We start from the raw sequence: 12,786 nt of genomic DNA, 5'->3' as shown, positions 1-12,786 counted from the left end.
AATGCTGTACCTCAGTCCTCCTCACATAGACTAGGCATAATGACAGATGCACATAGAAGCAGGGCACAGAAGTGGTGGTTATCCCTGTGGTAAGAGCCTTGGTGGACCCTAAATCATCCTGTTCTGTGACTGTTCCTAGATGCCTAGACAGATCCTTCACAGGGCAAGGTAGGGACTAAGGTAATGGTAGCAGTGAACCTCAGGGATAAAGGTCCCCCTGAAGCCCTACTTAGGCACTCCATGGCTAAGGGCATGCCATGGCTGCCTCTGTGAGGCATGAGGGCCCTCCTACATGTGGGTTCAGTGATGAGGACACACTCTATTCAGGACGTATGGGTAATCTAGCCTGTAAGGCCAACAACACAGCAGAGACACAGCTGACTGGGTGGGCCTCACCTCCCAGGACTCCAAAATGCCTTCCCCCACCAAGCATCAAAAGATACACTGGGCATCACACTGCAGGATGGCATCGTCAGGGTGGTTGGGGTGCTGCATGGCAACAGCCTGTGGGAACTCGCTGAGCATCCTCTGCTGGAAGGCCTCCAGCCTTTCGTAGTCATGGCCTCGGCACACGTATTCTTTGTTCTGCCACAAACAAGAGAACATGCTCTATGCCTTGCCTCCAGTCTCCCGCCTCCACATGGCTGTCACCAGCTACTCACATCACAAGCATGTCCTAGGAGCTCCTGTGATAGGCACAGAAGTCAGTCCCTGCCCTAGGGGAAGCGATGATCTGAAGGAGGGGGACAGATAAAGGGAGACTTGCACTGTGATGTGGCAACCTGGAAGCAGGGCAGAGGCTGTGGGAAGCTTGGAGGAAGGAGGGTATCTTACCCAGCAAGGGGTTGAGGTGGGGGGTGGGCGGATTTTAGAAAAAGTCATGCCTGAAGGGAGTACTGAAAGGCCCAACTGGGTCAGCTCTAGGAGAAAAGTGGGGAAGGGCACTCTGTGTGGGTACAGTGACAACCAGGGCCTGCTTTGGAAGGGCTACTTTTATTAGCTGGGAAAACAGTCTAAATATCGCCCAGTGTTCAGTAGGTATTCAATAATTACTCATTGCACTGGCAATAAATTCCTTTGCAATTCATCAGCAGAACAAACTGTTAGGACATCATCCTAACTACACATTTCTTAAAACCTTGTGTTACATCATATTTGGTTTGAGTTAGGTCTCAGTTTCTCTCCTGGTGGGCTGATGTCATGACAAGGCACCCTCAATCCTGATGCTCTGCCTACCTCACAGCTGGTCACGCATGAGTGAGTGGAAAACTCGTTCAGACCTCTGGTGACATGGGTCTGCCTGCCCAGCTGCCTCACTAGATTCACTTTGACAAAGTGGCATCAGGCACTGGCAACCCCTCCTCTTGGCATATTTTCAGAGGAAGAGAGACAGAAAGGTCCACAGGGCCAGCCATATACTTACCGGTACGGGGATGATCACTGGCCAGGCCTTGGAGGACCTTAAATTTTTTTGGAATAGAGCCTCTGCCCCCTTTTCACTTCCCCTCTTACTATGGGAGAACTCAGCTAAGGCTGGGCCACATGTCTGGATGGATCAGAATGAAAATACCAGAAGAGAAGTCAAGGTCAGGAGGAGCAGGCTGGCCTCTCTGGTGGAACACACCAACAGTCAAAGGACAAGAGACATTTCTAAGTCCCTTGCTTGATAAGCAGAACTAACAAAGAAGATAATGATAAAGAACTGGTCTTTTCATATCAACTTGCAAATGTACTATCCTTACCAGTATTTATTCATGGGTCAAATGAAGAGAAATAGAAATTCCCCCAAGAAGGGAGGGCTGGATGTTTTCCTGACTCTGTGCCCATTAGTAGATAATCTCGCTTTGTGAAGCGAGAGAGGCAGATGGTCCAGAGAAACCAAGCTGACAGAGCCAAAGTAATAGATGGCCTATGTGTTCAAAGGAGGTGAGGGAGTAGCCTAGCTTTCTGGGGAAGACTCAGCAGGAGGAAGGCACATAGCATTGACCTTGAGGCTCGTTGTTGGTTTCAAGTTTGCTTGCATAATCTTCATGTGAGACAGATCTGGCTGCCATTGCTTTGTACTTGGTCCTTGCCATCTACCAGGCAAAACAGCTACCTCCACTGGGACTTATTCCATTTGCCAAAGATTAACCAAGCAGCTGCAGTAAGGGAAGGCAGCATGTGTCTAGGCCAGGCAGATTTGTATGCATGAAACATAGCTCCTAGGAACTGCACCTTGTGTGGAGATGGTGATGGACTGGTGTGTGACGTTTCCTAATACCCACTGCTATTCTTCCTCCATTACTGGCACCACTGAACATTCAGACCGTTGTTTCCAAGCATTATTTGATGGGCCAGATGCATACTCTGCATGTCGTGAAACACCGAGATGCCCTGTGACATGAGCATGTGGGGTGGAAGCCAGGGAAAACTATGATGGAGACCTCTGTTTGGCAGGGACAGAAATGAGGATACCAGGGCCCGATTTTGTAACATCCAAAATAATGTTTGATTGATGATGATTTTAAGAGTAAAATCTGGTTTTGATATACAAATTATGGGACCGAACAAGGAGAATAAAATGACAATAAAGCATAATTTGCAAAGACAAAATGAGAAAGAAATAAGTTATAAGGCCAGAATCATTAGTTTGTCTAAGGACTTTCTAGAGATGCTTTTGGTTTCTGATTCTTGTGTGATTCCTTCTTTCTCTTCTGCTGACCTCTACTTCCTGACCTAAGCTTGTGGGGGCAATAAGGATGCCACTTCTGAAATGCCTGAGGTGGATGGTCCCTAGAGAGTGAACAAGTCCAGTTCCCCTGAGGAGACCCTTTAACTAATTAATTAATTAATTTAAGGGAGACATTAAGGGCACCTGACCGGGGATCCCTGGGTGGCTCAGTGGTTTAGCACCTGCCTTCGACCCAGGGCGTGATCCTGGAGTCCCCGGATTGAGTCCTGTGTCGGGACTGCATGGGGCATGCTTCTTCCTCTGCCTGTGTCTCTGCCTCTCTCTCTATGTGTCTCTCATGAATAAATAAAATCTTAAAAAAAAAAAAGGGCACCTGACCTGTAATGTGAGATCAAGCTCATCGCTGATCACTGGCTAAAGCAATTTCTCCGATAAGACAGGATCTCAAACATATCAAAGTGATTCTATGAACTTTCCCAACTGCTTTTTGAGAATTGCAGACACAGAACTTTAGTAATATATTGGAACTGGGGACATTCAGAGCTAGCCCTAGTTCTCAAGGGCCCTAAGTCCCTTTCATCAGCACAGGTTCATTTTTTTTTTTAAAGATTTTATTTATTCATTCATGAGAGACATGGAGGGAGAGAGAGAGAGAGAGAGAGAGGCAGAGGGAGAAGCAGGCTCCACACAGGGAGCCCGACATGGGACTCAATCCTGGGACTCCAGGATCACGCCCTGGGCCAAAGGCAGATGCTTAACCGCTGAGCCACCCAGGGATCCCCATCAGCACAGCTTCATTTAAGCCACCTGAGAACACTCAATCCCTCTGGGCTACAGACTACAAGCCTCCAACTGCTCCTGGAGCCTCTGGCTTTTGGGGAATAAAGAAGAAAATTACAACTGTTCAGCTAGTGTCAGTCCATCTATCCTCAGTCATTCCTTCCACTCTGTTGGTGTACCCAGCTCAGACTTCCAGGGAATGATGGGGAGAAATGGCTTTTACCCTCCTGGGCCAGAGATCTGGCTGCTTAGAAAAGGCTTTCCATAAACTAGATCCCCTCTGGCAGCTCCGACAAATTTCTCTGAAATCAACAAGTTCTCCATCCTGGCTGCATAGCCTATAGTACAGCCAGAGGGAGAACCATTATCTTAAATGACAAACCAAGAGGCCATCCTACTATTGAGGTCAAGGCTGTATTGGTATCCTATCTGGCTGAGAATGGTCACAATGGAGGATTCCAGGCACTGGAACTTGAAGTTGGAAGGTTTCTAGACATACCTTATGGGACATTCTCAGACTTGGTCATTTCCTAAAGGAATAGGTTTTGGTAAGAAAATCACACTTATATATTCCAGGTTGCTACAAAATAGTACAGCAGAGTAAAAGTCTAAAGTTGGCAGCCAGTCCAGTCAAACAAAGTCAAATGCCTTTTGTTCACTAGTTAGTCCTTCAAAAAATGGTATTCAGTAGAATAGGGAAAAAAGTTTCAAAAAATGGTATTCAGTAGAATAGGGAAAAAAGTTTAAAAAAAAACAGTTGTAAATGAATTATGTGTAAAATATAAGTTCTTGTGACTACCTCAATGGACTCACCCGAAGAAAGAAAGGAAACTTCCTGCCATAGAAGCCGACCCGAAAGAACTCGGGTTCCAGGCGTTGCTGCTCCATGATGTTGTCATAGTAGCTGGCCTCCATTTTCTGTGAATGAAAAAGGCAGTTGCCTTCAGGCTGGCCTGACTGCTAGTGGTGTCCAAAGCAAGTTCTCCCAGGCCCAAGACATTATCTTTTGGAAACAGAACATGGAAACTCAGACTGTGTAAGAAGTGAGCCCTTTACCATGATCAGCCTCTCCTTAGGTTGCAGCATGATGGCAGAAGCAGACCTCCTCCTTCATCATCTTCTGACGGGTGGGGACAGTGGCTCAGCACTCTGAGGGTCCTACCCAGTGTGTAGACCCAACCCCACACAGATCCAGGCTTCTTGGTCTTTCAGGGGCACGTGTTTAACATGGACTTCCCCCCAGGGATTTCTGGTTTTGGTTGACACTCATTACACACAAGTTGACTTCTGGCTGGTGTTAGTTATAGGTGGTTGGTTAATAGCTCTTCTCAGCACCACTTTCCATCAGTCCAGCTGCACTGCTCTTGTCCATCTATCATCTGACTGACGAGGCTAACAGTCATAGTGAGAAAGTCTCAGTTGCCAGTATCACTGGTACTGTTCCAATTTAGGAGATCTTAAACTTTAAAACTTCAACTAATATCCATGATATCTGGCATTACCAAGGTGAGTATATTTCTTAGTACTGGCTGACCTGGCTTTACATTCAGAAAAACTCGCTGAATTTTGACTAGGAAGGTAGCTCTAATGCACTCAATCAAGCCAGCTTGCTGGAGAGCAGTGGCCGTCAAAGACCAGTCAAGAAGCTACTTCTAGAGAACCCCACTTGTTAAATAGACCCTAATCCCTACCTGGAGCAGAGAACATGGCAGAGCTAGCCACATGGACTGGGTGGAGGAGGAGGGTGAGCTGAGACTACTGACTTCTCTCTGCTAATGAAGTCTGTAGCTGCTTTGCTTTGACTCACAGCATTAACAACAAGGAAAATTTGGGGAGACCTTCAAAGTCCATGGGACATTTCACTTAATTTTTGAATATTTTGCATCAAAAAATGCAGTAAGAACAAGGTGCTTGAAAGTGACCACAAGCCAAAGCAGAAAAAGATCTTATAAAGTTTTCAGATGAAGCATCCCTGAACAGAATCATTTTAGGAAAGCTTCTCTATAAAGTTGAGCTGCCACCTCTTTCTTCCTTGAACCCCCTCCATCTTATTCTGCATATGCTGCTTCTCCCTTCCCTGAGCACCAGTGGCTCCTGCGGTCTGGATATCATCCTTTGTCATATGCGTGTTTTAACTAGTTCCCCAGTCAGACTGTAAGAGTCTTGAGGGCAGGAACCTTGGCCTCTGCTTCTCTCATACTGTCCGCAGCACTAAAACAAGGTCTAGGCCCACAGTGAATGCTCACTCAGAAGTTGATGCCAGGAAAGTGCTAGCACCTCCAGTCAGGTTTGGGATAGGGGAAGGGGCCAAGCTCACCCGAATCCAACTGAGGCTCTGATAGTCGTAGAGGCTCTCATACTGACATGCCAGCTCCCTGCACAATGGGATCCCAAACTCCCAGCTCTGTGTCAGAAATAAAAACAAGGCTTCAGCACATCAGACATCCTCAGAACAGTCCAAGCTCACATGGAACACATCAAAGGGCACAACCAAAGGCCTCCTGCAACTCATCACAAGGAACATCCACTCAAGAGGAATCTGTGGAGGACAACACATAGTGCTGTGGCTTTCTAGCTCAAGGCATAGCTCTCAAGTTTCTCCTCAAATGTCTTTACTTCAAAGAGGCCTTTCCCTGATTACCTCATCAAGGACAGGAACTCCCCCATCCCCTGCATTCTGTTTTGTTATTCTCTAGTTATCTTAAAAAAGTATTCACTTTTTTGTGTATTAGTCTCAATTAGATGACAAACTACATGAAGACAGGAACCCTGTTTATATACTTTATCCTCAGAGCCTAGAGCAGTGCCAAGCGTGAGCAGGTATTCAATAAAGATTTATTTAATGAGTGAATGAAGATAACAATGACTTTTATTATTTTTAAGTTTTTATTTAAATCCCAATTAGCTAACATACAGTATAATATTAGATTCTGGTGTAAAATACAGTGATTCAACACTTCAATACAATATTCAGTGCTTACCACAACAAGTGTACTCCTTAATCCCTATCACCTATTTCACTCATCCCCCCACTCTCTCCCTCTCTGGTAACCATCAGTTTGTTCTCTATAGTTAAGAACCTGTTTCTCAGTTTCTCTCTTTTCTCCCCTTTGCTTATTTGTTTTGCTTCTTAAATTCCACACGAGTGAAATCATAGGGGATTTGTTTTTCTTTGACTGATTTATTTTGCTTAGCATGATACCCTCTAGCTCCATCCATGTTGTTGCAAATGGCAGGATTTCATTCTTTTTGATGGTTGGGTAATATTCTCTTGTATACATATATACCACCTCTTCTTTATCCATTCATCTGTCAATGGACACTTAGGTGGAAACAATGACTTTTAAATTAAGATTACTGAAGCTCAGAAAAAAGTATGGAAGCCAAGCAGGTAGTGACTACCCAAGGACTTAGTAGTGGCTCTATTTCCTTTATAGAAATATTCTAGTCTTAAAGAAGGTTTCAAATGATCCTTACCTAGTCAGATCCCAGGGTGCCTCTGAGGTGTGGCCTCTGATATGGTGATAGGCCCACATAACGAGTGCCTAAGGAGGGCTTAAAAGGCCTTCACTGAAGGCCAGTATTGCTCATTTCCTCTGCTTTTTAATATAGTGCTTTGTTTTGTTAGATTGGGAATCATTGGCTTACTTGATATTTCAGCTAGGCTCTTCTCCCCAACTTCTAAGTTCTAATTAAAATTTTTTATTATAAGACATTTTAAGCATATAGAAAAATAGAAGAATGAACCCCTAGGTACTCATCACCCAGCCTCAAGAATGTCCAACTAATCGCCAGTCTTGTATCATTCAGACCCCAATTGCTTATTGCCCCCCAGAGTTTTTGAAGCAAATCTCAGACATCATATAATTTCACTCAGTCATATTTCAATATGAATGCATAAATAATAAGAACTATATTTTAAAAAATATTTGAAATATCATCAGGGAGAAGGATAACACTATGTCATTTGGGACGTGTTTCTCAAAAAGAGCTTATTATTTCTATCCTTTGAAAGAATTAGTGCCATATGGATTGAAACTGCAGGACCAATTAAAAATATTAAATCAAAGGGAATTTTTAAATAAACTCTAGCTCCCTGAGCCAATACAATGCCTCTGCCTCAGTGGGCTAGAAAACCTCTTATACCCCCATACTCCATCTTTCAAGGGGGGACATGTCAGCCCTCTTTCTGGCTCCAAGTGCCACTAAGGCAGGCTTCAGCCAAGTACCCACAACAGGGTCTGCCTGGCAGGCAGCTCCATGGGGGCTGGCTAAGCAGCCCAGCTGTGCAGACTTCTGGCCAGCTTGCCAAGAGCACCCCGTGGGGAGCTGCTCATTTAGGTGATGAGAACCCCACGTGGGGCTAAAGGCACTCAGTCTGCTGACAGTAGCTCCTGCTAAAGCAGATCTTCTCCCCTACTGGGATCAATGCTCATCTGCTTTGCTGGCATTTCTGCCCTAATTTGTGTAATTTGCCCTCCTGCTCTAAGCCCTCCTCCTACCTACTCCCAATTATCCTTAGAGTGAGCCAGGACCAAGAGTTTGAAGACATTCTGTCAGCCTTAATGGATTGTGCTGGAACCCTGGCAGGTCTGGGTGCTTTGAGAGCTGCCTTTCAACAAGGGTAAGGAATGTGCTGCAGGTATACTGCATCCCTGCTATAGTTTTTCTCTTGGTCTCCTTCTTCTGGCAGAAGACAAAGCCAACTCTAAAACTCCTTATCAATGTATGAAATCCAGTTATTTCTACCAACTCTGGCAGACGTATGCTTTTACGCATCCTTGTGGCCTCTCTGAAAGGTACGGCAAAAAAGTTACATGATTTAGGGCTCACTCTAATAAAACTGGAAAGGAAGCTTTGTAAAGGCCTGGGACTCCAGCCTGGTGGTCTTTGTACTTCTGTTTACACACAGCATATAAGAAGCAACAGATTCAACATTCCTTCAGAGGAGCATGGGCAACAGCAACCCTTAGTAGGAGAGCCCAAGCCCAGCTCCACAGAGAAGGCTGTGGAATACTGATCGGGTACTGATGGTCTGTATGCCAGATAATTAGAGGTCAGAGGCCTTTGTCCAGCTTCCCTTCCTGTTTGCTCCCTCTGCCCTTTGATGGAGGACTTATTCCCATCTTCACATCTCTCCTTCCTTCTTTCAACTCCCACTCTGCCAGACCCTTTTTGAGTGCTCCTCTCTGTCTGCCTGGGAATGCTGACCCTCTGTGGACTGGAGCCCAGTCCAGCTTGGGGCAAGCTTCTAGGAAAACCACCTCACCACTGGAGAGAATGGCCCTGGGCTAGACTATGACCTTGAGTTGAACTTCTGACTCAATCCTTCTAGGTGCTTATGAATAAACACAGCACCACAGGATGTTGAGTTGTCTGTACATGGCAGATAACAGAAAGGCTGGATGTGTATGGGAGAAAAGTGGAGAGCCTGCCTTGTTAGGCAGGGTATGCTGGCAGTGCTGAGGGCTAGAACTAAGTGCTAGATGTGCAAAGCTGGTATGTGGGGTTGTCTCTTACACCCTCAATCTGGAATTGGCTTCTAAGCCACAGCATTAAACTGTTATATATCTTTTTTCCCCAGAGAAAAAAATCATGCTGCCTCCAAAGGTAATGCACACCCATGGGCATCTACCCACTCACCGCCCCACACACCACCCTCTAGCTTTTGCCCTTCCCTACGTGTCGAGATGCCATGCATTATAGCAGAAGTGTAAGAGTTGAAAGGCTAGTGTAATGGCACCTACCTTGCCTTTGTTGAAGTAGTGGATGATCTTGCGGCATAGTCCCTCTTTCCGCTGCCACTCTGTCTGGGATGGGTAGTGCAGGAATTCCCGCAGTGGCCGTTCCTCCCACTGCAGCAGCTCACAGTAGAGAAGCAAAGTGAATGCAGCCTCTGTGGGGACAGGCAATGTGGAGGTCCAGGGGCTTCTCATCAGGGGTCCAGGAGTAGCCTGGTGCCAGGGGACTAGGCTAAACACCATGCTAGGGCAGGGCATGTGCAGCCTGGATCAGGGACACTGGATACCAAAGGTAAGACAGAGGGACTGTGCAGCCAGCCAATAACCCTTGCCCATAGCTTTCAGGGGCCTAAGATCCTGGCAGACATTTTCCTCTCATGTACTAATCACTAATGTGGGGCTCCAGATAAAGGATGGCCTAGTTCCCTGAGAATCTGTGCACAGGTTGCCTTACTTTGGGACACTGACCTGTCAGAGAGTTGTTGGGTTCCTTTTTGGTCAACTAACTACAGCTTCTTTCCCAACCTTTTCAGAGTGGCTCTTGTGGGTGAGCACTGACCAAGACTTCCCTCAGCCCTCCCTAAGCCAGCCCCAGTGCCTCTAGCATGATTTTTTTTTTACCTCAGCATGACCCTTATCTCTACTATTTCTAAGAGGACCAGAGAGAAGTATAAATGGTGGTAACTATCTGATGGGCATGTAGCCAGAAGCTCCATTCCAGCATCTAAAGTTGATGCTGGAGCCAGACCAGAGGACCAGTGACATGTGGATGTGGAACTTACCCTGGATGTGGAACTGTTGGAGAGGGTTACAGAAGACAAAAGCAACTAAATACTATGGTTCCCTAAATTCTAAGGCATGTGTCACCCTGAATTATAACCACTGTTGTACTTGCTCATTTTTAGTGGGCCTCTCCTACTGGCAAGGTGATTAGCCCAGTTTCTGCTTGGCCTTCAAGGCCTACTCACATCCGTGCCCCATGACTGTGACGAATCTCATTTCTAACTATCCCATAACCCCCTTCTAGTTTTAGCCAAATACAGCTACCTCCAGCCACTCTCCAGGCTCTTTCTCATAGTCTCTCTGCCTGTGCTCTGGCCACTGACCTTCCTGCCCAGGGATGCACATGCCTCCTCACTGGATCCAGATGGGAAGTCCTTTCTTTCTGGGGGCAAGACCCTGAGGCACTCAAGGCCTCCTCTGGAACTGAGGAAACCAGGTGAGATATTTTCCTTTCTTGGCTGTGTCCTTTACATGTTATTTCCGAGGCCACCAGAGATGTGGTTCAGCACCATCTCTCTATCCAAATCCCTGACCCAGCCTCTCAGTCATGGCCAGTCCTTGAGGAGTTTAGTAAATGCCTCTAGAGTCCATGAAATTTATCAAAGTCTATTACTTCACCACTTTCTCAGAGGGTTGCTGGAATCATGAGTGGAAGCAGACAGAGATTGTCAGAGTCAGCCCAGTCATTTCAGATTTTAATTCTTGCTAACCTGTGTGGTCAGGAAAGGTTGTATCTATGCCACACAGTATCTTACATTTAGAGATAAGGAAGGAGGATTCTGTGTTTCTATAAATCCATCTAATTCTAGTCATGTTTATGGACAAGAATAGCTTGAATTTCCTGGTCTGTCACACAAATTCAAGTTGTATGGCTCAAAAGCAAGGATATGGTGGGTGGTCACTACAATGAAGAAGGTGGCTATTTGGGGGGAACTATGGTAAAAGGTGATCAGGCAGGAGAGACATGCACATATACCCACCTAACTAAGAGTGGTACTCAGTAAACAGCATGACAGGCAGGCTGACTGCTGTTAAATTTATTCCATTAGAAAAGGCCTTGGGATGCCTGGGTGACTCAAGTGAGTTGAGTGTCCGACTCTTGATTTCAGCTCAGGTCATGATCTCAGGTGGTGAGATCAAACCCGGAGTTGGGCTCTGTACTCTAGGGAAGTCTGATTAAGATTTTCTCTCTCCCTTTCCCTCTTCCTGCCCCTACCCCTCCAAAAAAAGAACAGGCCTTAGTATGCATTAAATTGTAAATACAATGAAAAGGTGTCTGGCCTGTCAGAAAGCCAGGTGAACACTCTCTATATTCTCCATTGGGAGCTCAAAGTGGGGCTGCTGTGCTGCAGTTGCAGGGCAGGGCAGCGTAGGCTGCAAAGCAGTTCTGCCAGTGAGTTCTGGAAGTCCCAGGGTTAAGTGGGTATTTCTGTGTTATGGTCTCACTTAGCTCTGGCTATGGAGGTCCTTAGGAAGGCTCTGCTCATGGAGTGACACTGAACTCAGGATGCTCTGAACCTAGCACATCAGAATTTGAGGTTACCCTTGAGGCCTCACAGTGAGTAGATATGAGGCAAGGAGAGAGCAGAACAGCTTCAGACAGCAGAGGACCTGGCATGGCAGTACAAGGGCGATTTCTGCCCACTTTCTCTCCACTACATGTTACAAAGGAGTTGAGGGAAAGCAGTGAGGTGAAGGCACAGCACAGACCCCAACACTCTGCTAAGATCTGGAAGGTACCAGATCAGAGCCTTTTTCTGCCAGCTGTGTCCAGCCTGTCCTCAGGGGGAGGCATGACTGTCCCCCGTCCACTCACCTGTATAGTTTTCAGCCTGCAAATGCATATCACAAAGCTTATGGATGTAGCGGATATACATCTCTTCTTTGTTAATTTCAGATTTGTAAAAATTCTATAAGAGAGAAGGAAATATACATAAAGATGAGAGAGGCTTCCACCAGTAGTGGCCATACCTGAGCTCCAGGCAGCTGGCCAAGGTCCTGGGTGTGCTGGGCAGGAGAAGGAGGGCAGGGTATGGAGGCACTCAGCACCAGAAAAAGAAAGGACCAGCCAGAAGGCACACCTGCTCCCCAGGTGTGGTGGAGCCTGTGACAGATCTGCAGGAGTCCTAAGTAGTGAGAAAGAGGAAGAGTGCCAAGGCAGACTGAGAATTAGGATATGTCAGGGTTGACTTGACCTTGCCAAGAGGCCAGGGTGGAGTTTTGCCCAAAGAGAAGCTCATGTCATTCCTTTTCCAAATGGGAATGTGACTGATGAGGTGCCAGTCTCCACGATACCAGGGACAAAGCTGAAATCTTGACTCAAACCCTTAGGCTCACAGCCACTGTAGAAGGGCCATGCCCATCACAGTGCAGGACAGAAACCATTCCACTAGGCAGATAGGAAGAAGGGCCCATGTCCTCTCACCATCAGGTTAACAGTGCAGCCAATCTTCTTATTCTCTGTTTCCTCTCCTTTCATGCAGTCCCTGGAAGGGAGAACACAGGAATGTCCCATGGCATAGAACTGCAGTATCATGGAGGTATCAGTATGACTAAACCCTAAATTAGGATGCCCTCCAACAGGAAATGCTTCCACAGATGGGGACTGTACAGTGAGCAACCTCTGAGCTTTGGGCCCACTTTTAGGGTTCAAAAGTCTCTGTTCAACTGAACCCCTCATTCTGGTGGCAGAGTGTAGGGCCCAGGTAGTACATAGGGCATTAAGTGGCACTGACCAATATCCTCAGCACAGAAGAGTTTATCAGTAAAACAGAATATTGAATCCCCAAGTCCCCAAGGAGAGGCACA

The 12,786-nt window shown here is 46.4% G+C and overlaps 1 protein-coding gene across 11 annotated transcripts in view; it reads right to left on the bottom strand.

The window, feature by feature from the left end:
* DOCK3 (dedicator of cytokinesis 3) overlaps positions 1-12,786 on the bottom strand; it is a 525,841-nt gene that overhangs the window by 20,697 nt on the left and 492,358 nt on the right. For all 11 annotated transcript variants that reach the window (XM_041761983.1, XM_041761990.1, XM_041761984.1 and 8 more), the window contains 6 exons: positions 12,404-12,464; positions 11,795-11,888; positions 9,202-9,350; positions 5,772-5,858; positions 4,268-4,372; positions 444-585 (listed from right to left, as the gene is read on the bottom strand). In XM_041761983.1, the coding sequence (XP_041617917.1) occupies positions 444-585; positions 4,268-4,372; positions 5,772-5,858; positions 9,202-9,350; positions 11,795-11,888; positions 12,404-12,464 (638 nt within the window). The remainder of the gene's footprint in view (positions 1-443; positions 586-4,267; positions 4,373-5,771; positions 5,859-9,201; positions 9,351-11,794; positions 11,889-12,403; positions 12,465-12,786) is intronic.

The sequence above is a fragment of the Vulpes lagopus genome, chromosome 7, assembly GCF_018345385.1.
Source record: "Vulpes lagopus strain Blue_001 chromosome 7, ASM1834538v1, whole genome shotgun sequence".
In the NCBI taxonomy this organism is placed as follows: domain Eukaryota; kingdom Metazoa; phylum Chordata; class Mammalia; order Carnivora; family Canidae; genus Vulpes; species Vulpes lagopus.
This window is presented reverse-complemented; position numbering and strand designations above follow the sequence as displayed.